This window comes from Cololabis saira, chromosome 16 (genome assembly GCF_033807715.1).
Source record: "Cololabis saira isolate AMF1-May2022 chromosome 16, fColSai1.1, whole genome shotgun sequence".
Taxonomy (NCBI): domain Eukaryota; kingdom Metazoa; phylum Chordata; class Actinopteri; order Beloniformes; family Belonidae; genus Cololabis; species Cololabis saira.
In genome coordinates, this window is record NC_084602.1 from 28,359,844 (window position 1) to 28,385,396 (window position 25,553).

General features: G+C 37.2%; 2 protein-coding genes across 6 annotated transcripts in view; both read left to right on the forward strand.

The window, feature by feature from the left end:
- nkx2.2a (NK2 homeobox 2a) overlaps nucleotides 1-9,106 on the forward strand; it is a 16,396-nt gene extending 7,290 nt beyond the window's left edge. For 3 of the 4 annotated variants that reach the window (XM_061743501.1, XM_061743502.1, XM_061743503.1), the window contains one exon: nucleotides 1-937. This exon is cut by the window's left edge. In XM_061743501.1, coding sequence (XP_061599485.1) covers nucleotides 1-184 — 184 coding nt within the window. In that variant the 3' untranslated portion in view covers nucleotides 185-937. Of the gene's footprint in view, nucleotides 938-8,077 lie in introns of those variants that run through there. The other variant, XM_061743504.1, reaches the window with a different exon arrangement.
- A 13,383-nt stretch (nucleotides 9,107-22,489) lies between these two features.
- On the forward strand, nucleotides 22,490-24,211 carry nkx2.4a (NK2 homeobox 4a). Of its 2 annotated transcripts, none has more exons than XM_061743685.1 (2): nucleotides 22,490-22,929; nucleotides 23,513-24,211. In XM_061743685.1, the coding sequence occupies exons 1-2, from the start codon at nucleotides 22,560-22,562 to the stop codon at nucleotides 24,199-24,201; spliced, it is 1,059 nt and encodes a 352-aa protein (XP_061599669.1). In that variant the 5' UTR covers nucleotides 22,490-22,559; the 3' UTR covers nucleotides 24,202-24,211. The 2 variants fall into 2 exon arrangements, with proteins under 2 accessions (XP_061599669.1, XP_061599670.1); XM_061743686.1 differs by having other exon boundaries at nucleotides 23,540-24,211.
- The last annotated feature ends 1,342 nt before the right edge of the window (nucleotides 24,212-25,553 follow it).

Consider the following 25,553-nt stretch of genomic DNA (forward strand, 5'->3'; position numbering starts at 1 on the left):
AAAGCCTTGTCACACTCTTAAAGCTCAGGACTTGGCGGCCACTTTTCAGGCCGGGATCCCCTTCTCGGCATATAGCGCCCAGTCGCTCCAACACATGCAGTATAACGCGCAGTACAGCGCCGCGGCCACGCCGCAGTTCCCCTCAGCACATCACTTGGTGCAAACGCAACAGTGGACTTGGTGAGAGAAATTGTAGAGACTTGGCTGCGGAGGTGCGATTATAGGGAATTTCACCACAAAGAAAAAAAAATGAAATAAAATACAAAAACAAAAAGACTTTTCATTTTTGCAGCTTGACTCATATATATACTACCATTTTTATTCGGGGCTCATGTGTGCGCCGTGTTTACATGTTTTCGTTAAGAGAACTGGGTCCAAACCTCTCCCTTATAGATTTTATTGAGAATGTCAATGCTCTTCTTGTGATTTTTTTGTAAAGTATGTTGTGTGTTGCTTGTAGAGATGTTTTCCTCTTCTTTTTTTATTTTTTATTTTTATTTTGTCCCTTCGTGTTATTATCAGCACGTACGAACCACTTTATATTATAGAAATTTTAATTTGTTTCTTCTTTTATGGACCGAAAAAAATATTTATGGCCATGAATAAAAACTGGCAAGTTTTCAGCCTTTTTCCCCTTTGTTTTTCTTTATTGTAAATATTTTGTGGCAGGTGATTTGAAGACCGGAAGTATTACAATCGGGCTATATGGGATCTATTTCCACATTTTAAAAAGTTTGGAAGGAAATTTTGGGGGAAAACATGTCACATATGTAAAGTAAACTGTAGTCGCGCGGTGATGACTAATCATCCTCATTTTAAATAAGATTTTTAAATAAAATAATGTGTTTCTGAAACGAGGCTTTGGTTTATAAGTGTCCTATCGATTTGATTTGAAAAGAAGTCGCTCAACACCTCAAGGAAAGGCAAAGACCATTGTATTGTTGCGCATGGAGTTGACCATGGGAATAAATCTCCAGCGCACTTCAGTCCTTTTCTTTTTTTGTCGAATTTAATCCGGGGAATATTTTTCTCAGTCCGAACACCTCGCTAATAAAGAGCCTAAAGTCACTTGAGAAATAGGACTAAAATCCACTCACTTAATATAAGTGGGCTTCTTCAACATAAGAAGCTTTTGAGTCAAAAGCACTCCGTTTTGTCAGCATCCCCGACTGCTGCCGGGATTGGGCGTAAAGTGCACTGTGGAGAAAAAGCATCGTTTAATGCAATAAATGTTTTGTTATCTTATTATGCGCTAAATTGCAAATAGAGCCGCCAATGACTCACCACGCGTCTTTGTTTAACCACAAGCAGCCGCGCCACTAAAAATACGCGCGGCTCAACAAGATGTTTAACCGCCTGATAAAGTTACTTTTACTTGATTTTATAACAATATCACGCCCCGAATTAAAATATATTATACTTCATTAGGCCGTTTGCTTTTTTTCTGTGGGACTAAAACAAGCACAAAGGTCTCTCCTGTGATCCGCGGAGCGCAGCGCGGATTATCTGACTCCGTCAATATCTTGGGTAAATATGATAACCTCCTAGAAAAATCTATACATTTTGTTTGTCCCGGGACAAAATTCTCACAGCAGATGTTAGAGTCGCCCCTATCATCACCGAACAAACAGCTAAATTGGGCAGATTTGCTAATTATTTACAGAATTGAGTCTCAGGGGGCTACTGCTTTTGTGGACGACACAGACTTAATTTGTCGCTGACAGGAATGCTTTCTGGCACAAAACTGGTTGAGCTTGTAGGTCAAATAAATCAACAACTTAGTCCTGTTCTTTCTTTCTTTTTCTTTTCTTTTTTTTTTTTAGTTAATTGGATTTTTAACAACTGAAAAAAAATACTTAACATCAGCATCGACAATTAATTAGCCAATTAACGTTTATATCACAGTTATAATAGAAAACGATAACGTAAAGACAAAATAAGAGAGAATTCTTACGTGAAATCATAAAAAAGTGGTGCTTTCTGTAGTTGGAATTTAGAGATTCCTTTTAATACAAACGCAGCACGTAACACCGGAACAATAACATAATGTAAAAAAAAAAAAAAAGTCATATGCAGAAGAAACGTGCTGACTTCTTTCTCTTCCTTGTCCTTTCTTGGCGGTTTTTGTTTTGACTCCATCACTGCATAATATAGTACACAAGGCAACGCATGGACAAAAGCCCGGAGCCAGTTTTGCTGGATGTTAGAGGCGTGCATGTTAACGAGCAGCAGGAGTGGAGATGCAGACAGCGCAGATAGACAGACTTTCTTGGTGCTGTTCAGAGTCAGGGAGATGTATCCTTGGGCTTTTTGTCCTGCCTGTCACTTGGTGCCATTGTGATCTTTGCTGCACACGTTGTGTCCCATATGGGCAGCTGGGCTCGGAAAAGGAGAAAAGGATCTCTTACAAACCCCAAATTGTATCAAGCTTTCAAATAAAGCTTTGTTGTCTCTCTAAGAAAAACGAATTAAAAATTCGTGCTATATCTATTCTGGCCAAAAAAAAGAAGCCCCATTCACACATAACAGGCAGTCCTTCTTCCTTGATAAAGCTATGCCAACAACAGCCTTCTCATTTCTCTATTCCCTCTATCCCCTCTTTCCCCGCAGTGAAAGGCTGATTATTGTCTGACCAAAAAAAAAAAAAAAGTGGCTCGTCAGAGCGCAAAAACTATTTTTAATTCCAGACAGTGTTCTTCCTTGTTTGCTTTGAGTTCCCGCTGGTATGCGTGGGCATGCGTCTAAAATGAACTAATGGAAAATATTTTACACTATTTCCACTATTAATAACTTCCATATGGTGTGAAACAGGACGACCTTGACTAATTATCTATTATATGTCGGAATCCTGCATTCCACTCGCTTCTATGACGCCGTGTCGTGGAGGTGGCAAGTGCAGGTAAAGCCATATATGTTTGGAGGTAAATTCCACAGCTTTTTTTTTTGTTTTAATATTGCATTGTGGTTTTTATTGCCATCAAGTAATCTGAAAGGTGCTGAAGTTTTCCAAGGGAACAGATCTAATTATGGCAGGTGTTTTGAGGAATGCCCACAGTCTGTGGAAAAATTCAAAATTATCATAAGGATAGGGCTCAAAACTGATCTAAATCAAATATTTATATTTTTGACACCGTTGAGTAATTTTTCCCCTGCAATACCCAAATCCAGATTCTAATAACAGAGAGCCAACTGACACTTTTCTTGCAAATTTGAAAATAATGCAGTTCGTTTTCACCCGTCAGGTTTTGCCTTATTCACCTCAGAAGTGAGACAAAATTTAAACTTTAGCTGCGTAAAAGCCTTTTTTTTGCCAACCCTTTAGGCTGAGCATCATTTGCCTTGCACCCTGCTATTGTCATTAACCCGCCAGAAAATAACACTATTCTTCTGGCAGCTTTGCAGCAGGGTTAGATTTGTCGGAAATTGCTTTTGGCTGCATGAAGGGATAAAGAAGTGTGACGTTGAAACAAGCATCCCGGCTTGCTGCATAGTTCAACCTGCGTGGATAACGCTATTATATACCTTGGAATACAATACTTGAGGAAATATGCACTTGGGACACAGTGGATCTTCGTCATCCTGCCCATTTGAACCTCGACATGAATCATTTTTCTATCATGCACATCGCCAAATAAACGAGGATTTCAAAGCTATAATAAGCGCTGCTTTTCATTTTAAGGAAGCTATCTGGGTTTTATTGCCCTAAAGAAGATCCAGATTAGATTCGCCACGGTGCTGATATTAAAGGGAGAGGGAGTGATGGAGGGGAGGAAGAGGCTGAGCCGAGATTGTTGCGCCAGACTGCCACAAGATGGAAGCAAAGACCTTCAGATGCGTCCGAGCAGCTTTTACCTGCAAACTTCATCTGATGCCATCGCTGCAAATGGCAGGAGCTAAACTCTTATAGCTGAAAATGACGCTTTTCTTTCTTTCATTATTTTTTTTTTACTCTTTAATGAACGCACATCGCAGTAAGCCCGACTGTCTTTTAAGTGCATGATTGCGGTTTATGACATTGTTAAGGATCTTGAGAGCGTAATCATATCGCTCTTCAAAACAAGGCAGCAAGGACGTAAACATTCCGCGGGCAATTAGTGCTGTTTGCAATTCACTTTGACATTAACTGGGAGATTAGCAGAGGGAGAGAGTCCAGGTTCCTCCACGGTGTGGCGCTATAGGATAGGCGGACAAATATGGGTCAGATTAGTTCACCTCAGTGAAAGTGAACAATAGAGGTGAAGTAAGATTGTTAAAGAAAAGAGAGGAAGTCTTCTCTCAGCCACTGCTTGCGAGGAAAACTGCAGGTCTGTGTCTCGGGCAACATGAACAATTGAGTCATTTATATCATAAGACTGAAAAAAAATCTTAATTTATCTCTTAAGGAAACAAGAATGTCATAAAAAGGTATAGAGATCTTCCTTATGAAAGGAAACTTATGAAGAGCTAAAAAAATTTTTTGGTATCACTTCCATCTCTATCACTTTTCCAGGGTGAAACTGCCTCAATACCACCATGATTTCAAGTAGCCTACAGGAGTATGTTTTTTTGTTTGTTTTTTAAGTGCAAGAGTATAGAGCACTGCAGCATGGGTCAAATTACGTCAAAGTAAAAGGCTCCATCTTTATGCACCTTGTAAAACAGGCATCGGTGAGCGTGAGCCTGCACCTGCAGGGGGCCTCGTTGGGTTAGGAAGATTTAGCAGCAGGGGATGGATGCTGGATCTGATGAAAAAAACAAAAAGGTGGGGAGGTGGCTCAGTGAAGAAGAGAACGCTCTCACTGCGAGAGTTTATGACTACTTTTAAATTTTGTGTAAATGACTGAGTAAATACTGGGCCACTTGTAACAAAAAGCAAACCAGATTAATAACACAACCAGAACATCAAGAATCGGAGGGGTTGCACACATTGGACATGGAATACAATTAAAATCAAGGTAAAGGTAAAAAATAAAATAAAAATAAAAGGCAAACACAAACACACAGCTTTATGTTGTTGAGATCAACAACGGGTGTGCATATAAGCGGTAAGGTGCAAGGGTCAACCACGGCAGATTCATACAACCAATCCATGATTTCTCAAACTGGGAGAGGCCATCCATGAGTGCAGGGCACACCAGCTTCCTGTCTGCATGAGGGAAATCCACGGCGAGGTCCAAGCTGACTAACAAAAGCACTAGGCTCTGTGAATTGAACTAACAGCAGAGGAGCTGCAGCCTGACAGCATCTGACAGCGGAGCTGAAAGGAAGAAGATGTGTCCACGCAGCATCCTTTCAGTTTCTGTTGTGTTGTGTTCATTTATAGAATTAAAAAGGTTGGTTTTTGTCCACTTCAAAGTGGAGTTTGTCCCAACCGAGTATATGATGACAGAAAAATGAAAAAGTATGTCCACAACAGCCCACAGCTTTTCTATTTATTTCACAACAGAAGCTCAATTCATAAGATTTGTTGCATTTTCAAAATAAAGCGATATTTCCAGATTTAATGCAGACTTAATATGTCTGATTTATTTAAGATATTGCTTAATACTAAAGGCCACTTCTTTTGTGGTATTTTACATTTACAACATCTTTTCAGTGTTTATTTGACTCTTTTTGTCTAAACTGTTTGAGAAATAAATAGAAAAAACAAACCAAATGAAGTATGTGATGTAAAGATTCATGACTGTTAGGTACGAGTATATTAAATGTGCACCTCTACCTAAATGTATCAATATCACTTCTTCACGGCTGTTAACACGCTCATTTGAATAATTTGCATAAATCCCACGTCTCCACATCACAGCATTGTATAAGTGGTTATACAATTAGTTTTCCAGCTACTTACTCTGAGGTTATGACTCGTGCCTCATTTCATTATCAGCTGCATTCAGTTTTGTTGCTTCACATGCATAAAACACAACCGAGAGAAAATGTATCTGGTTTTCCTCCGGCTTCATTCGTCATGGGATGAAATAGTTCATTTTGTGGTCACTTTTTGGAGGAAAACAGTCTGCATCTGGATTATTTCATGCTAACAAGAAGAGATGAGTTGCCCAAATTGAGATACAGAAATGTATTGCGATATTTCAGTAATTCAGTCTCTGAAAAATATATCTAATGCAGATAAATAGATGTGCTTTCACCTTCTGTTCACTTTTCTCTGCACAAAACAAAAGCTTGAGCAGAGCTTTGTTGAGAAAGACATTGATAGTGCTTTTCTTAGAATGTGGCAGTAGTAGGTTTAAAGTAGTTTTTCTTTTTTTTTAAGTGGAGCAGATGAATAACAGCCAGTTCAGTGTCATCTTTGTGAAGAAGGAGTGAGCGTCAAGGTTCTTGACTTTGCTGAATGTTAAGATTACGAAAACAGCAGAGTGAGCAGAAAGATGAGGAGGCTGGCTGGGTGGTAATGGTAGGGAGCTCAGAGACCTTTTTTCTTTTTTTCCCTTTCTAGACACATTCCTCTGTCCCAGATTCCACGCAATAAACAAATAAAATACGTCATCTGTATGATGAATCAAATAAAGGACTACAAACATTCATACTGTCTCTTTATTTTGGTGATTTTTAAGTACTGGGCTTATGATAAACAACTGATGTCAATTGTGAATTCTCTCTCTAACATCATTGCACATTTATGTACACGGTATAGCTCACTAACACATATTCTGACGGTAAAAGCCTCATCCATTCACTGGTAGACAATGATAAAGGAACGCCACGGCCAATTTAAAACAAAAAGGCTGTTGAGTGCTATTAACAACTAAATGTGTCTCAAGTAGAACTCTTCAATTCGGCTTTCTTCCACTCTTTTTGCCGTGCAAGCATTGGTTTTATTAGTAGACATACATGCGACAATTTATCCATTACAGTTAACTGGGTTGAGGTGTAAGGCGAAGGTCACTGACCTGGTATATGAACCCAGAACCTCATTATCCTAATTTGATGGAATCATTTGCAAAGTTTGATCAGTGATTGATTCTGATGGTGAAATTGTTGCTTTTATTACTGTCACTTGGTCCACCTGAACCGGTGTGAGATGCTCTAGTTCAACATAACAAAGACATTCTTTTGCAGCCAGAGTAGTATAAAAGTGAAGCTATTTGGTAAGAAACTGTAATTATGAAATGGATTGAGGTTGTGGTAACCAAAATATATTTGGATCGCGCAAGACACTTTAACTTATTGATATAAGAGATTATAGTCAGAGATCTGAGGCTGAGTGTTCTTGTACCGAGGATATTTATCACTCAAAAGATTCAGTTCATACCAGATGATCATTATGTGTAAAATGGGCTTTCCTGAGGGTGGAACAGAATTCCAGTTTATGTTCTCCTGCTTCGGCTTAACATTTGATTCAACAAAATATTTTCATGTAGTTTGAAAATTACAGTGCTTAGAAAAATATGATTATAGGATATTGTACCGTACACTGTTCTGTACACACTGCAGCCCCCCCAGTTACAGAGCTCTATGTACAAAAAACAACCCGACACGAAACCATTTTTGTCCCAAAGCTGTCGTTTTGATGAACTCTGGCAGTCACAGAGTAGCAGGGAGATCTGAACTCTTGTCTTAACCACCCTCTTTTTTTGCATGTTTGCACACACATTATATACACATCTACAAGAAAGTCTGCACTCTAATTCAGTTTTTATTTAATTTATTCATATCTATTTGTTCATGATCACATTCACTTGACAATACATTCTATTGCTTATGTTGATTATATATATATATATATATATATATATATATATATATATATATATATATATATATATATATATATATTGATCAAGATTTTTGCCTATGATCCTCATGCAAATTATGATTAATTCAAACACTGACCTAAAGGCACTGGTGCAAAAATCTGTATTTCCATTAGATAGTTATTTAGACAATATGTTGGGTTCTTTTTGTGCTATTACAAAAATACTTTGAGTCAACCAACATAAAGCCAACTTGTATCCCTTGCAACTTAAGCCCAAAGTGAATGAGAATGAATATTTAACACCAACTCTGATTAAAAACTATGACATACATGCTGCCATCTGATCTTACTTCCGTCTGTTTTCTCTTTCTCAATGTTCCATCCTAGGACTTGAATTGTCTTGCATAAAACCCACCGTCCGTTGCAGTCAGGTGGGCTGGATGCGAGGCTGCGCCAACAATCAGGTTCCCAGAGTTGAGTGTTTATGCCTTTCACTTAATGGATTGTCTCACCTTCTTCAGAGGATGAACACGAGGTGCTTGAGATGCCAGCACTGCAAATACATCCTGGGGCTCTGAGCCCGATAACAAGCAGCCGTCATCTGTTTCAGACGTGCTTCAATCAGCGTGATAATCAAAAAGCAGCAATGAGGCAGTTTTACCAATTCAAATTGTATAGTTAATTCCAAGTTTAAAGAGGATCCAAAGTACATGCGGCAAATTGTGACTGTTATGTGTTTGTGCACTTGTACTCTGTGGTGAATTTATATTATGTTTCAGTATGAAAAAAAAGTTTATATTTCCACTTGAAGTCTTTGTTCAATGGGCACAGCCTTTCAACAAGAATAGCTGACTTCAGTGTGACATCTTTCCCATTCAGTCTCTGTAGTCTTTGTGATGTTTGAGATGGAGACAATATCAGCCGCAGATTCCACGCGCTCATCGTGTTTTCATCCACACAAAGAAAACAGAGTCCTATGAACGATTAGAAGAGGATAATTGCTTGGAAAAATAAAGAAAATGTCTATATCTATGTAGTCTGAAAGTTTAAAGAGAAATACACCATCTCTCTAATGAAATATATATAAAGACTCTTAGACTTCTTTCTAAAGCTGATATTTCCTCATATGATGGCTCTTGTATTTATTCATTGTGTACCACCTTATAATAAAATCATTTTTGCTAACCACAAACAAGATTTCTGACATGTCAGCCGTCACTCGACCTCCAGGTCCCACAACTCATCTTCACAGCATTTTCTTCTGACCTTGCAATTTAAATCCTACACAGTGATCAAACAGAAACTGTAGTGTTAATTCTTTGAACAAAGCATATTCTTCTATCTGTTATGTCTTACCAAGCTTAAATGTGTATTATTCACCGTTTCCAAGTCCATCCCTTTAGCTTCCTCAGTGTATGTTGCTTTATTTTCTTTGAGATAAAAAAAAATGTACTTGTTTTTTTTTTAAATATGATCTTTTAATAAAAATGAGTTCACTTGACAATAAAATGTGTTTTATTTGTATTTTGGGGTTTCATTAAATCAAACATCACAACACACTGATTTGGACAAATCAATACAACTGACATGACTATGATTTAAAACTTCCACATCTGGTTGCTTCAGCAGTTATATCTTATGCTGTAAGTTTACAGATGATAGTCATAAAATTGTTACGCAGAGCATAAATAAACGCCAGCAATCTTTATTTGCACAAATATAGTTCTGGCTAACTTTTTATTTTATTTTGCATGTTTATATATCCCATTGAACAAATCTCAATTATTTATAGCAAAGTCAGAGACAATACACATGTATAGTAATTCAGTAGCAGTAGAAGTCGGTTCGCCGCAAGAAGCCCCTGCAGCATGCACAACCAGTCAACACATTCACGTGTTTATAATCCTAGAAAGTGACATGGACGTCCCATCTTTTACAATTCCATCATTCAGCACATTAGATAGACACGCTAAATTCTTGTTTTCAACATCATCAAATATCCTGTAGTGAATAAATAGTGGATTTGGTGTAGGACTATCCCAACATTGATCAAGTTCTTTATTTGATAATCCAATGTGGTTACAAAGAAAGTAATCCTCAGCCATAGTAATCCTCAGTCTTAACTGTGTTTCTATCTGATACCAGGATGAATGATTATACAGTTCCAGGCTGTGACAGTACTATCATGTGACAAATATAGTTCTTGGATCTGGATTTGGTGTATACGTGTACCCTAACATGTTGTAATATGTTACTGGAAGAGGTGAAACCAGTTTTGGATAAATAAAAACTCATTCATGCACATTTTCTTATTACTAAAAGCTAATTGCGTATTGGTTGAGTAGAAAGCACCAGAAAAATCAGGAGACCCCCTCCTCAGCCCTTTCTGCTGAGGTGCTCTTGAGTAGGACAAGCAAACAGTGGACAGCAGACATCTGATAAGAACTATTATTTTGGTCATGTAACCTGCAGAGAAGTATGTTTTCACACATCCTCCTGTGTCTTTAAAAAAAGGTGAGTGTTGCTTTCTATGAATTTGTGTTCTTAGCATGTCTGAAATGCGCATAACAAAGATTTTACAAGGGGCTGATACGTGTAGGGTTGTAATAATGTTTAGCCTTAACATGAGGGGGGATTGTAGGGGGGTGGCATCCGCTGCAAGTCTGAAATGAGAGAAACACAGGAAAACACACAATGGGCACACAAGCCTTTGGAATCTGCAAGAGAGAAAACAAACAGACAGAAACGCAAACAGGCAGAGACACAAACAGCAACAATTCCAGATCTCTAAAATTAAATCAAGACTAGGCTACTGCGATTATCTCTCCCCCAAAACTGTGGGGTGAGTACGTAGGTGAGTGAGCAGGTGTCTGTGTAACTGTGTGTGTTCGAAGTGAAAACAAGACTTTACCTGAACTGCAACTACAGTGGAGGAGGAAGGGCACATTGATTAAATATTTTTAAATGAAGGGGAGAGTATATAACATATATCAAATGCGTAATTTGCAAATTTAACAGGCTGCTTCATAAAAGAGTCAATATCAACACTTAAGTACGTTTAGCTTGCGTATAACATGTGAATAAGAGTGTTAAAAGGGTGGCACAGTACAAAATATATCAATTTCACAACAAAGGTTGTATTGTGATATAGCTGACATGACTTGTACGTCCACATTATTCTCTGCTTGTACATAGAAAATATCACAGCATTGTCTCTCTAAAGGTTGAAGGACTGAAGCTGCTTTATTAGAACAAGAATTTCACCAGGAGGAAGATTTTCAATGTTTTTCAGTTTCCTGCAGGTCTCGAAAACAATAAATGTTTAAAAGCAAGAATGGTTATATCAGTGAGACATAATGCTTTCAACTTAAGTGCTAACTTTTTTACTGAATGTCGTTACAAGGTTTATGAGAATGCATAAATGTTATTGAAGTAGTTTGTTAATGATCTGCATCATTTAGCCACGATATCACAATCACCTGCATAATACTGTGTTGGTCTCCCTTTCATGCCACCAAACCAGTTCTGACCAGTCAGGCTGTCAACAAATAACACCTGAGGGTGTCCTAAAGTGACTGGTGTGGGGATGTCAGGAGTGGGTCATTTGGGGCCTGTGGGTTGTTGAGGGGGAGCTGTGTGGACTGAGCTTGCCTCCCATTGGTATACGGGGAGTTTGGAGGGCCAGGTAAACACCCCAGATGCTGTGATGTTCTAAGCAGCTGCTGCAGCCGCTGTCCTGCAGAGGAAGGCTTCTACTGTTGCTGTGTGAGCGCTCAGACAAAGTAACACCGACATGAATGACACCTTTTACCAGCACAACTTTGAACCTTAACAAGATCAATTGTATTACTTTCTCTACCTTTTCAATGGATTTCGGTTATGCCGAAGCAGGTCTAGACTGCTGTTCTATGGTACACTGTCAATCTCTGTCAAGCTTTCTGTTCTTCTCTTCTTGCATATCTACGTTTATAATTATTACAATTAACATTGCTCTCTTCTGTCTTAAAGGCAAATATCCCTTGAGTAATCCCTCTGTTTGCTGGCCTGTCCCTCCTGTCACCTCAGACCATCAACCGAGGGAGACGTCGTCCTCCCTGAGTCTGATTCTGCTGGAGGTTTTTCAGCCCTGTTGATTAGTTTTGGGGATCTTTTCTTTCCTTCTGCTGCCCCATGCTTGCTGAGGACGGGGGATTCCACCAAAACAAAGAGTTAATGCATGATGTCGAGTTTCCTCGTTAGTCAGTCAGGTTACAGTACAGTTCAAGTAGTCAGTGTTAAATCAGTTTAATAAATATTAAAATATAGAATCAATTGGGTTAACTGAATTCTACTACTGGTCTTTGAGATGTATATTTGCGGGTGCTAACAAATAAAGATGAACTGAACTAAAATTGAATTTAATGCCATGGCAGATTTGTTTAAAGTTAAATTATATCATGTATGTTTTTTGTGTGATTTTTAAAATTACTTTTTTTTTTACAGCTTTGGCTGTCGCCAAGACATGATATTTATAAATCATGTATTTAGTACATTTGAAACCTATAATTTCAAACTCAATAGAAACCACAAAACAGAACATTTAAAACATGAGAAATGGAAATATAAATAGTTTGTTGTTGTTCTTCTTGTTGCCTTTGTAATGTCATTGTCATTTTCTTTTCCTCATCTGCGTATATATATATTCATATTGTACACTTTATACATTTTATCTCATATATTTGCTTTTATATTTGTATTGTATTGCATCAATCACCACAACAAATTCCTTGTGTGTGTTTAACAAACTTGGCAATAAACCCTTTTCTGATTCTGATTCTGATTCTTATTCTGATTCTGATTCTTATTCTGATATTAGCAAAGATATGCATTTTAATCTTGCAGCAGATGTGAGTTTTCTTAAAGTGTGTGAATGTGTGTAAGTGTGTGTCTCTCACTGCTCCTCTTCGACAGTCTAATCTAACATATTTTGTTAACATTTGGATTGCATATCCTGACAAAGAGGACCAAAATCAACAAAGTGAAACACAAAACAACAAGACTAGTAGACAGGACATTGATAGGTGCACTGTGTGTAGTGTGGGGACTGCTGTCATGTCTGTGTGATATGTTTTAGTGGTAAAGTGTGTTGCAGTAAAAAAAAAAAAATGTGCCAACATAAGACAGACAGACGGATAGAAAAGTGTGTGTGTGTCATTTTTGTTTAATTGAAAATCTTAATTCTGTACGATTACGATATGCATCTTGACATGAGACCAGGCAGCAAAAATAGGCTTTAGTTTAACTAAAACCAGTCTTCAAAGACAGTCTTCAAATGTGAGCAAATTAAAAAATATTTCCCTATAATATACTTTAGTCCAGTATTTCAACCAGTTGACATGTTTATAAAATGGACTTGCACCTAGCTCAGAAAAACATTCTTCTATTTTTTTAAACAACAGATGATTATAAGAGATATCATTTAGATAACATGTAGGCATCATTTTTAACAATGATCTATACGTTTTAGCTTGTCATAGGAGAACTGCACATATCACTATTTACAACAACACTGGCCGTTACTATCATGGATAATGCTGGAACCCTAAACAGCTAAATTAAATTCAGTAATATTTCTACATGTGGGCTAAGGGCTTCCAAAATTATTTAACAAAACATGTACATCGACAAACTCAGTATGTCAACATTCAAAATAAAAAAAAAACAGATACATGACCCATCTATATTATTTTGTCTCTTCCTTATATTTTCCACCTTTAATTGCATAAAGGGAATTAGATGGCAGGACATTGGTGCGGTGGCGTTTGAAAGTGCTGCCATCGCCCAGTCGGCTTTCTCCAGGTACGTGGGCTTCCTCCCAGTTTCTACGACGTACATGAGTTGATAAGTTAGGTTGACTGTTCTTAAAAAAACAAATAAATGAATACAAAATTCAATTTATTATATTTATTTATTGACAGAAGTGAAAAATATTTTACATTAAAACGTTATATATCCCACTTTTAATCAAAAACTGAGAGAAAACATATTTTTGAAGGACCTTGAAGGAATATATATATATATATATATATATATATATATATATATATATATATATATATATATATATATATATATATATATATTCCACTGTATATTTATTTATTTTTTTATGGTACCATGGACCTCTTCTCAAGATGTGTCTTTAATAAAGTATGGTATGAATTGAACTGAATTGAATATATATATATATATATATATATATATATATATATATATATATATATATATATATATATATATATATATATATATATATATATATATATATGTATATATATATATATATATATATATATACTGTATATACTGTACAGACCAAAAGTTTGGACACACCTTCTCATTCAAACAAATGGGTAAGTGTGTCCAAACTTTTGGTCTGTACTGTGTGTATATATATATATATATATATATATATACATGACTGACATTTCTTCACATTTGCATCACAGCAGTAATTGCTCCTCAACAATTAAAGAAGTAAAAACTGTGTGAGGTGAGCAGTGGGGAGACAGTTTATCTGTTTCCCTCTCCGCTGAGCAGCAGCAGTTCCCATCCAAGTGGAGGAATCTTGCTCTGACGGCTGGGGGGAAGGAGAGAGGAGCGTTATTGTACACAATTTCATGATGGTTTCAGAGAAGAGGCCAGCCAAGCATTTCAAGTGTCGGAGCAGCAAGAGGGCAGCATTGTGGAGAAGAGCAGGTAGTGTAATGATCAGGTAGACAAGATGACATCAAGCGTCCTCAGAGATGGTCAGGCACAGTGAGCTCACATCCTTCCAGACAAAAGGAGCCACTGAAACAGGACGAGACAAAACCAACAAACAGGAGAGCCATTAGCCAGGAGTCAGAGAGACATGTTATTACTGTACAGCAGCACAAAGTCACTCACTCAATGCAAAGAAGCAGACACAAATAAATGTAACCTCCACATGAATAACAAATCTTGACAATACTTGTGCTATATTTGTCATATTTTGCCACTACTTGAAAAGATTTTTACATATCCAACATCCCACCCGCAGCAAAATATGTGAACATAAGGTTAAAGGTGGGTTTTAAGGCTATTCAGTTTATTTATAAACTGCATGTTTATTGCTTGAGTCTTAAAGTTCCAAATTATTTAAGAATTTGTGAAATTTGTATTTGTGAATTCCCATTTAAAACAACGGCTTACGATCCTGAAGGTGAAGGAACATAATGACAGAACAAAGGTGAACATGTTGATCAGTAAGCAGTAACTAATAGATTGATTCTGAGACAGTGGAAATGGATTGAACATCAAAAACAAAGTTAGACAGATTCCATGATGCAAATATCAGCATTACATTTTATTTTAATTTTCGCCGTGTAGGAAATTCTAATTTTGAATACTTATATCTTTGATGCACAGAGGAAATTATTGTTATTATTTGTCAAACAATATCAAGAGTTTTTTGTTGTTTTTTTTTTTTTAGCTATGACTGAAATGTGCAGCAGGCACAAAATAAATGAGATCTAAGAGTTTAACCCTCATTTATATCTTGGACAGCTCACAATTTCTGCTTATCTTTTTACTTAATTTTATATTTAATTTAATAACACAATTCTACTATTTTGGGATCTGCACTATAAGCTGCAACTAATGACAGATTTCAGTTTGGTTGAATGTGGAAATTGTTTTATTCCTGTACAAATCGCTGCTCCTCTTCCAAAGTTTGTGCAAAAAAAGTTTAAAAAAAGCATAATAATAATAATAATATGCAGTGTTTTTTTTATAATCATGGCACTGAACATCGACTTGCTGTAGTTCCTTAGATGGCCACAGATGTGTATAGCAAGATTTGAAGATATTTCTGTATGCAAAATACTACAGTTTGCAATATGATTTTTATTTAGTGTACACCTTCAGGACCAGTGCCATGGCTATGACGTACACCAAACTTAACAAATGAACAGCTGTAATATAGCAGTACTACTGAGCCTTTTTCTTGATCTAGTTTTTATTGTAACATGTCTTTTCAAATAAGTAAAGACTTTTCAGTGAGCTGACGATTTGATTCATGTTGTTAAAAGAAGTTTCTGGACATTTAACAGACTAATCTCAGACTAGTCTCTTCACCGAAATATCTTTGGTTCTGATTTGCTTGTCAACCTCGGCACTGAACCACCACATACAGAATGTCAAATCTTATTTTGCTATTAAAAATGTATAATTATAATAATAACAAATATGTTGGTCACAGGCTTAAAATACACTGATTAATAATTGAAATAGTTGTAAAGGTTTTCCCAGAACATTGAAGGTCTTTATTGTTATTATTGCTCTTCTTTTGTCTTTTTCCTTTGGTTTTTATAAGTTTAGGCAGTCATATATAAATTCCAACCAAATAATTATATTTATAAAATACAAAAAAGAAAATGATATCTCTGACATTATAACATGTGAAGAGAATTCTGCTGAAAGAGTGTTACATGTATAGTAATGTATCATCAAACAATATAAAAGTGCTTGTCCTTACATTAAATCTATATCACATAAATACTTTGATTGCAGTATTTGATTTCACTGTAGCTGTGCATTTATCACTCTAATCTATTTAAGTAGCTGTTGAAATGAGCAATGTTCAGTCTCTAGGAAGAAAAATAAGGATAAATTAGCATTTTAATCTATTTTCACTCAACGCTGAAAGTTAAATTTAACTTTATATTTTAAATCCCAGGTCATGGCGCATGCTTTTGTCACCCAGAATCAAAACATTCAGAAACTGAAGTAGTTTTGTGATGTGCTCATGTGGATTCAACTAAATAATGGTTAGCTACCATGTGGCCTACAGCATAGAAGCATCCCAAAGTGGAGACAAACAGGCAGGTTAAAAAAGCCGAACTGCAACTTCTGCTCACATTTCCATCCTTGAGATGGGGAGCCATTAAAGAAAAAAAAAGTATTTGTCTCCACATGCAGCACTCAAAGTGCTTTGAAACATCTTACTAGAAGCTGGATCTCCTGACCGTTAACATGGAGAAAATAACGTTCTGGTCTAGCCTGATGTTAGGAAACACAGACACCAGTTTTGACTACAGTATTTGCATGCATTTCAGGAGTTAAACCGTGTCTGACTGTTATTTTCACTTTTTATCCCACATCAAAATATTCTCAGCATGAACAATTTATGGCTATACTTTTCATGTGGAATCAAAATTAATTTCTCAAGTAAAATTATTAAATGAATCTGGAAAAGTTTGTTTGTTTGGTTGGTTTTATTAATAACATTTAAAACTCAGCATGTGTGTAAAATATGTTCTAAAAGGATTGAGTTAAAATAATAACAGTTAAAACAAGACATTATTTCAACTTTGCATGTTTTATAAAAATACTTTGAGTAATATATATTGTTCAAAAATTATGGGAAAAAAGGCCAGACACTTTATTACAAACTGTCTTGATCATTAAAGAGGAAGAACATTTTTATAACATAATTCAAGCATTCAGGCTAAAACACTTGGCAATACTTGGTTTTCTTGTGCAGTGAAGTACACTCAATTTTCATATTCAAAAATGAAAAAAAAAAAGCCACAAATGTAAAACATAATTTCAGGATATGAAACAGACTTGATTGTGTCACAACAACTCAATGCATTAAAGGGCAAACAGAGAAAGATTGGCAGGTGCGTTTGGTCATTGGAGTAGCCGGGTGACAAAGCTGGAGTGAGCCATGGTTGAGTCACAGCTACACTCCCTAACAGCTTTGTTTACCTGCCCTTCCTGCTGCCACAATTAATGCAGCAGAGAAGTGGACCAACCAAACGCCCAGTCCAAGTACACTATACACTTTGATACACGTTTCATCATTTGCATTGATATTCTGCATGCTTTTTATTTATCTATTCATTTTAATTGTTACAAAAGATGTGTTGAAAATGTTACCAGGGAAACAATGCTGAGGTCACTGGAGCTGCAGGGGACTTAAATTTCAGGAGTCAAATTGTTGTAAACTTAAATAATAGATAAAAGATAGAACAACAGGATGAATTTAAATGGTTATATCTAGTATTTGTTCGCCTATTCTTGCATTAATGCAGTAGGAGACTTAAAGCATCCATCCGAAACAGGTCATGATAACGGAAACACTATTTAGGTTTGTGAACAAACTTAAAGGAGAATGGTGGCTTATTCATCAATAACCACTGCTTCAATGAAGAATCAAGGCTAATTATTTTTAACTTGTTTTTTTTTTTAGCTTTGGGGGCAGAGACAGCTGATGAGTGTGTGACTTAATGCTCTATTTGTCTGACAAGGACATGAAAAAGATAATAAAGCAGTTGGCACTTGAGATTTAAAATCCCTTCGAACCCCAAAAGTTTACATTACAAATATGTCACTTCACTTTCCAAGCGGTAATGCTGATTTTAAAGCTTAAAAGTTGGTTATTTCTTTGATGTGCTGTTGTCCTTGCTTTGAGAAGCTTGGAAACTTTTTTTTTTTTTTTAGCTATGTGACACAGAAGGGAAAAAGATGACACGATTCACAACCTGATTTTTGTGACTTTCTGAAAGTTAGAAGCAAGTTGTTGTGAAGCAAAACTGAAGATATTTACAGGAAAAAAAGATATTTTCTGCCACCTATAAGAGACTTCTTCCTTACCTCCACTGGAGTTGCTGTCCTGGGCTGTCCTGCATAGCTTCAACTCCACTCAACTTAATGAACTACATGCTAAGAAAAACTCCAACACTCTAATCCTGTTACAGTATGTTGAATTCTTCTGTTCTCCATTTTCCCTCATGCAGCTGCCAGATTATGGTCAGCATCCCATTAAAGCCCACATTCTGTTTTTTGCGCCCTATTAGCATCATTTCGTCCATCAAGCGACATTAATTGTGAATGAATGCAAACTCCTGCAGAAGAATACGGTCTTCAAGAGGTCTGTCACATACTTTCTCCACTTGGGAGGACCTTTAGCCTACTTAGCTGAGGAACCGCACTGTTTCAAGTAGTGCTGCTGAAAGATATGCACCTGCCCGCTTTTTACTCTCACACTGTGCGGCAATTTAAGAGGAGAGAAAGTATTTGATCTAAATGGTACTACACTGACTGCAGGTGTGGAATTTCCTCCACAAATTCCCACACCAATATAGTCTCAAAGTTGGCTAAAATAAGGATGGGGATTAACTTTTACGAATGAAGGAAATAATAATTTGATGGAGCTAGACTTAGTTTCACTGTCAGTTTTTAAGGCTACAAAGTGGTTCCTTTCTGTGTCACGTATAACAAATAAACTTAAGTCATATAGGCGGAATAAAATCGTAATTATGTCCACTGTTCAATAAAAGAAAGACTATCAAAGATATATTTTATTCATTATTATTATTGTGTATTGTTGTTATCATAATTATTATTGCAATCATTATTATTTAGATGCACGTGATTATTTTTATTGCTTTGTGTTTTCTATTTCATAGACTATATATATATATATATATATATATATATATATATATATATATATATATATATATATATAAACACCTGGAAACTTAGACAGTAAATGAAAAATGTTAAAGGAAGCTTTATTGGGGGCGTGACCACAATTCTTAACCTCTGCACTATTTTATATTTCTTAAATCTCGCTGCTTTGTGGGGATACCGCCATTCGCTTTATTTCCTCAAAATAAATACGTGATTTACTAATAACAAAAACTCTGAACACAAATATTAGATAGTTGAGTTTATATAAGAAACATATAGGCCCATGGAAAATGAAAAACACAGCCGTGCGTAAAATTACGCATGAAAACTGAAACGTGGATAGATTTACTCCACAGTTAAATCATACTCATGTTCACAACGCGTGTTTGTTGACTTCATCTATACTTAAGGAAGATGAAAAAGACAGTGAAGAAAATGTGTGAACCACTTCCAGTGTTTTATATTTGTGAATTTCACTTCCATGAGACTAAATGGGTTAACAGTTCAGTTGAAGCTATGGCTTGCGAGTGTGCATAAATCGTGGTGTTTTCTGCTCGGCCAGTGTGATTGAGTCGGCAGGTCAGGACCCGGGTCCTTCAGCCATCTCTCCACATCTCTCAGGGTATTGAACTCGCATCGACGAGATGAAGAAAAGCACTTAATAACCAGGCGACCGGGTCCATCTGCTGTGGTGAGCTGATGGGGGTGATCATATCGGGAAAAGGTTGTCTGTAAACCAACTACACGGTTGTCATGGACTCTACAACACAGTTAAAATCTCACAGGTACAGGAAAACTTGATCCACTTCCCATCTAGAAAGTCGGCGATGTCTAAAAACGGCGCTTCATCGCACTTCTGCAAATAAGGCACAATATGCGAATTATTTAAGAAGATGAGCATTTGATATTTATTTTGGTATTTAGAAATATAGATACTCTTGTCTTACTAGTTTCTTTTTTGTTCATTATTATTATTTCTGTATGTATTTATTTATTTAAACTGACTTCTATTTTCACGTTAAAAGTGCCATTCTATCCACGGCAAGTAATCAAATTACATTTCATAAAGAAGGGGCATCATTTTGGAAACGGACACGACTAAAACTAAAACATGCTATTCGTGCATTAGCAGAGGAGTAAAAAACATTTATTTTCTTTTTCTTTTTTCTTTTCTTTTTTTTCACCACAGCCAAGTTCTGACGACCTCACAAAGGTCAGCGAAGGTTAAGGTATGTGACCGAATCTTTGGTTTACTTTTTGTCTGGTAACACCATAATACATTTTATCTCATAAAAACGGATAAGCACTTTTTTTTTTTTTTAGATTTGATTTGAAAATGATTGTCCTTGTAGAATTCCAAGATGTGCGAACCAACCTTGGCCTTCTTCACTGGTCCACAACACGTCCGAACATCCGCCTCCCGGTTCCTTGGTCACAACATAGCCTATTCACTGGATGTGAAAGTTAACTCAGACCTACAAAATAACAATGTGGACTATAAGTCCTGATAACCGTTGGACGCAGCCGACTAGCTCCAGATTTTTATGGTATCCTAATGTGGAGGGTTTTTGTGCACTCGGGTCCTGCTCTCTGACTCGGTAATCCAAGGTTGAGAGGTTTGCCTCATTAACATAATGTTAGAGATCTGGGCCGAGGCCTACCTTTATTTTCTCCCTGAAACCCCCAATCTTCCATTCGCACAGACATCTGGAAAAGTATGAATATGTGGCGCAAATACATAACACGAAATAATAATTATTCCAACAGTTTTGTATTTGGTAGAAGGACTTTTAAAAGTAGAAATAACTGAGTACCACCTGCTAAATGTCATGCTGGACATAGTTTGAGGACGGATGCGTTTCTCCAGTTGACTTTCTAAACATGCGCGCTGTTTTTGTTTCCCTCGACAACAACATAGACTTTAAATCCGCAAAGGTTTCCGGACATCTGGAGGGAAGATGGAAGAGGGAAAGAATGGAAGATGAGCTGGCATAAAAGCAACGATTTATTAACATTTGAGTTATCAACTAAGCCGAGGACTGTCGTCCTCGTCGTGTAGCTGTAATTGATGGCTGACCATGTCACATCTTCATTTGCTCAATTAGGGTTTAGCTGCTGCCATGGCGCACTAAATTACATTAGTGGTGTCATGCAAATAAGTGCTTCCTTCCTGCAAAAAAGAAGCAATACATGCTCCGAGTAAATAATAATCATAATAATTAAAGTAACTTCTACATTTATCCCTTCTTTTTCTTCTTTGAGTTGTCAAACATAAATCAGAACAAATATTTTCGATTGGCACAATTATGGTAAAATATCATTAGAAATGGATCATAGATTCAAAACAACTTACCAGGACGTCATTGCAAGATTTATCAACCGGTTGTTCATTATTACAATTTGTAAAGCTCTTTTCTTTTTTGACCCCCCCTTGTTGAGTCGCTCCTCTTTCCCCCCCTGGCGCCAGTCAGTTTGCTCAGAGATTACAATGTCGGGTCAAGACTGCAAAGTGCCATTTACGCGTCTTGACCAGACTCGAGGAGTCTCACGCTGAAAATATTGTCTCCAAAGTGCATTTAAGTCTAAGGAGACATTTCGAAGAATTTTAGGTGTAAAACAGTTATGTCTCCAAATTATTTAAAACCCGAGAGAAGTGAATGTTTAATTCTGCGCGGCAACACACTCGGAACCGTTTTTTTTTTTTTTTTTTAATTAAAGCTTGCCATGCCTAAAAGTTGATGTGGCGTATGCAAGCCCAAAATGTGGATCTCCAATTTCCGTTTCCTTTCAGTATTTTGTCATTTTGAGCTTATTTGGGCTTGTCCCTTTCTGATGGGGGTAAAATGATGCTTAAGAAGTATAAATGAGCTGGTCATACAACTTCATTGTGGCTCTTTGATGATACTCGGTGGCCCTTGTGTCTGCTCAAAGTGCTCTCAAAGTTGCTAGAAAGAGAGGAATTCCCTACTGACGCAAAACAGGTACATTTAGTGAGATAAGATGGTGTACAGAACACAATGAGCTTTTCTCACCTGTATAAAGTTGTCAGAAAGGACAAGATGACATATCTGCGCGTTGTTCGATTCATGTATACAAGTTAATATAAGGCAAAGTGTATTTTCATGAATTATTTCCACTGAAATGTCAATGACTATTGTTTGCTGGTTTAGGAGTTTTGCTCCGCCCCCTGTGTTTGTCGTAAACCTGGCTCCTGGCTCCAATAAACCCGGGCTAAGAGCGCCCTGGGCTCGCCTCCTTCTCCAAGGCGATCAATAGGATCTCAGGCGCACTACAAGCACTCTCTTACGTAGACATCCACCAAGGAGAGAGCCGATACAACAACACGGTTGATCTGCTCCAACACAAAAATCTACCTGCTTTCTGAATCATGTCGTTGAGCCCAAAACACACAACGCCTTTTTCAGTGACAGATATTTTGAGTCCAATCGAGGAGACCTACAAGAAGTTTGGTGGCATGGACGGCGCAGGGAACCTAACCTCTCCACTTGGAGCCTACCGACAGCCTCAGGTGTCACAGACCGGCATGCAACAGCACTCCATGGGCCACAACGCCACGGTGGCCACCACTTACCACATGCCGCACAGCGTCTCCCAGTTCTCCCACAGCGCAATGGGGGGATACTGCAATGGAGGCATTGGCAACATGGGAGACCTTCCGTCGTACCAGGAAAGCATGCGGAATAGTGCAGCAGCCACAGGCTGGTACAGCACCAACCCCGACCCAAGATACTCCACAAGTAAGTTCGCTTCTTCGTTTTAAACACTTCGTTTCTTTTAGTTCTTTTTTCTTCTTTTTTTTAAATTGAATTTACTTTTTTAAGCTAAAAGCAAACGGAATTGTAAGAATTAGAGCATACATATGCCGTGATTCGTCTTTTTTTGTCTCTCTCTTTTTTACAAAATTTAGTTTATTCTACATATTTGTTAAAATTAACACATGAAACGTATGCTGCAAAGTATATTTGACTAGATTTTTAATTGAAAACTACACAACGTTAAACTGAAAAGGAGATCATTCTTTCAAGTCTGACTTTATTTCTTTTTTGGCACGAGTTACTATATAAATGCGTTATTATTATTATTATTATTATTATTATTATTATTATTATTATTATTATTATTATTATTATTATTATTATTATTGTTGTTAATTTATTTATTTACGTATGTATTCATCCATTTAGTGTAAGCTTGAGTTTAATCCAATTTCAATAAATTACACAGACAACGAAAAAGTAATAATAATAAATGCTTCAGGCGAAATAGTGTTCTCCTCTTCTGTTTATTAAAAACGCACGTATATGTATGTATATTTTTAAGTTTCTAGATTCATGGGACCTTCCACAGGTATGAACATGGCTGGCATGGGGAGTCTCACAGGGATGGGGGACGCCAGCAAAGCCATGCCAGTGCTCCACGCTGCGCCCAGGAGGAAGCGGCGCGTCCTGTTCTCGCAGGCTCAGGTCTACGAGCTGGAGAGGAGGTTTAAGCAGCAGAAGTACCTGTCGGCGCCGGAAAGGGAGCACCTGGCCAGCATGATCCACCTGACGCCGACGCAGGTGAAAATCTGGTTTCAGAATCACCGGTACAAGATGAAGCGCCAGGCGAAGGACAAGGCGGCGCAACAGATGCAGCAGCAACAGGACGGTAACCTGTGCCAGCAACAGCAGGCGCAGTCCCCGCGGCGCGTCGCCGTGCCCGTGCTGGTCAAGGACGGCAAACCTTGCCAGAACGGCTCCAACACGCCGACGCCGAGTCAGCAACAGGCGCAACAGACCCACCAACAGAACCAACAACAGAACGGAGCCGGAGTCGTCCTCAATTCCTCAACCAACAGCCTCAGCCAGCATCAAAGCCAGCAGCAGGTGAACGCTTTGGAGCTGGAAGAGATGTCGCCCAGCCCCCCCTCACTGCACAGTCAGCTCAACATGGCCCAAATAGACACGTCTGCTGTAGATTACACCAGTAACATGGTCACCTCAAACCTCCTCTACGGCAGAACATGGTAGGACTGAAACCAGTGCGTCACTTTCCACTTTTTCTATGAGAACCTGCGGATGAGCCCTTGTACATATATATATATATATATATATATATATATATATATATATATATATATATATATATATATATATATATATATATATATATATATATATATATATATATATATATATATATATATACATTAAAGGGCTGAGAAGAGGGTCGTTTGGAGTTGAAGGGTGACAAGGCGCACAGAGGCGCACAGAGGCGCACCAGCTGATCAGGGCACACACTTTCTTGACATCTCTGAATCTTTGACAGGGACGTCTATTTTTGGACATTACAGAAATGGCCGCCCTTGAAAGCTATTATGTCGTTTCTGGACCTTTTGTATTTCATGTTTTGGACCCTCATGATGTTTTAAACGTAGTCTATGTTGTTGAAACAAAAAGGAATGCTGCTTCATTTATTCAGACTGGGGATATAGGTCGAGTAAGGTTTGAGGTATACTCTAAAATACCACTCCTTCTTTGCGGTGATAACCTGGTATTTTATCATATTAATATTGTAAACTAATGTATTCATTTAGACTTATTGAAAAAAGTAGGGACTTGTATATTTGGCTAACACACAAGAATGGGTTTAACTGTATAATAATCGTTATTGCGTCCACTTTTGTTTTCTTTATTATTATTTTTTTGTAAGTTAAAAGGACACACATGCGTTATGGCTGCTTGTATATGTTTCAAAACCAAGTGAACGTTACCAATAAATAACTTGAAGTGTGAGAGCTATTTCTGAACAAGTAATTTTTTTTCAAAAAGGGATCTGTTTTGGAGTGCATTTTCATTATGTTGTGATTGAGACCAAATTGAGCTGGAAAGCAAGGTCGATGAGAGAGCCAGCATTGTTCAGGTGACATTTTGGAGGACAAGCTTTTCATGGGAGACGTCTTCAAGACTCGAAGACCCCTTTTAAAACCCCTAGCACTTTCAACAGGTTAAATAATGTAATTATTTATGCATTATTGTACTACAATATTTACCTTTTTATTTTTCGTATTTTTTTCAATGATATTGTCGTTTTTTCCGTTTAATGGGCCTACCCTATAGGCTTGCAGTGTAATTGGTCTATTTTATTGTGAATATACGAGCTTCTGTGAAATACACAGTTACAGCCAATAATTGGCATAAAAATAAACAGTCTATATTTTCTGAAAGCAGATAGATGAATAGATGAATAGATGCTCATCGCTCATCGTCGGTATAAAGGGTATTACTTTATTATTATTATTATTATTATTATTATTATTATTATTATTATTATTATTATTATTATTATTATTATTATTATTATTATTATTATTATTATTATT

What these genes read in the sequence shown, in the direction of transcription:
- nkx2.4a (XM_061743685.1), top strand. Translation starts at nt 22,560, where the DNA reads ATGTCGTTGAGCCCAAAACACACAACGCCTTTTTCAGTGACAGATATT. An exon ending in CGACCCAAGATACTCCACAA is followed by an intron (nt 22,930 to 23,512) that starts GTAAGTTCGCTT and finishes TATATTTTTAAG; the next exon opens with TTTCTAGATTCATGGGACCT.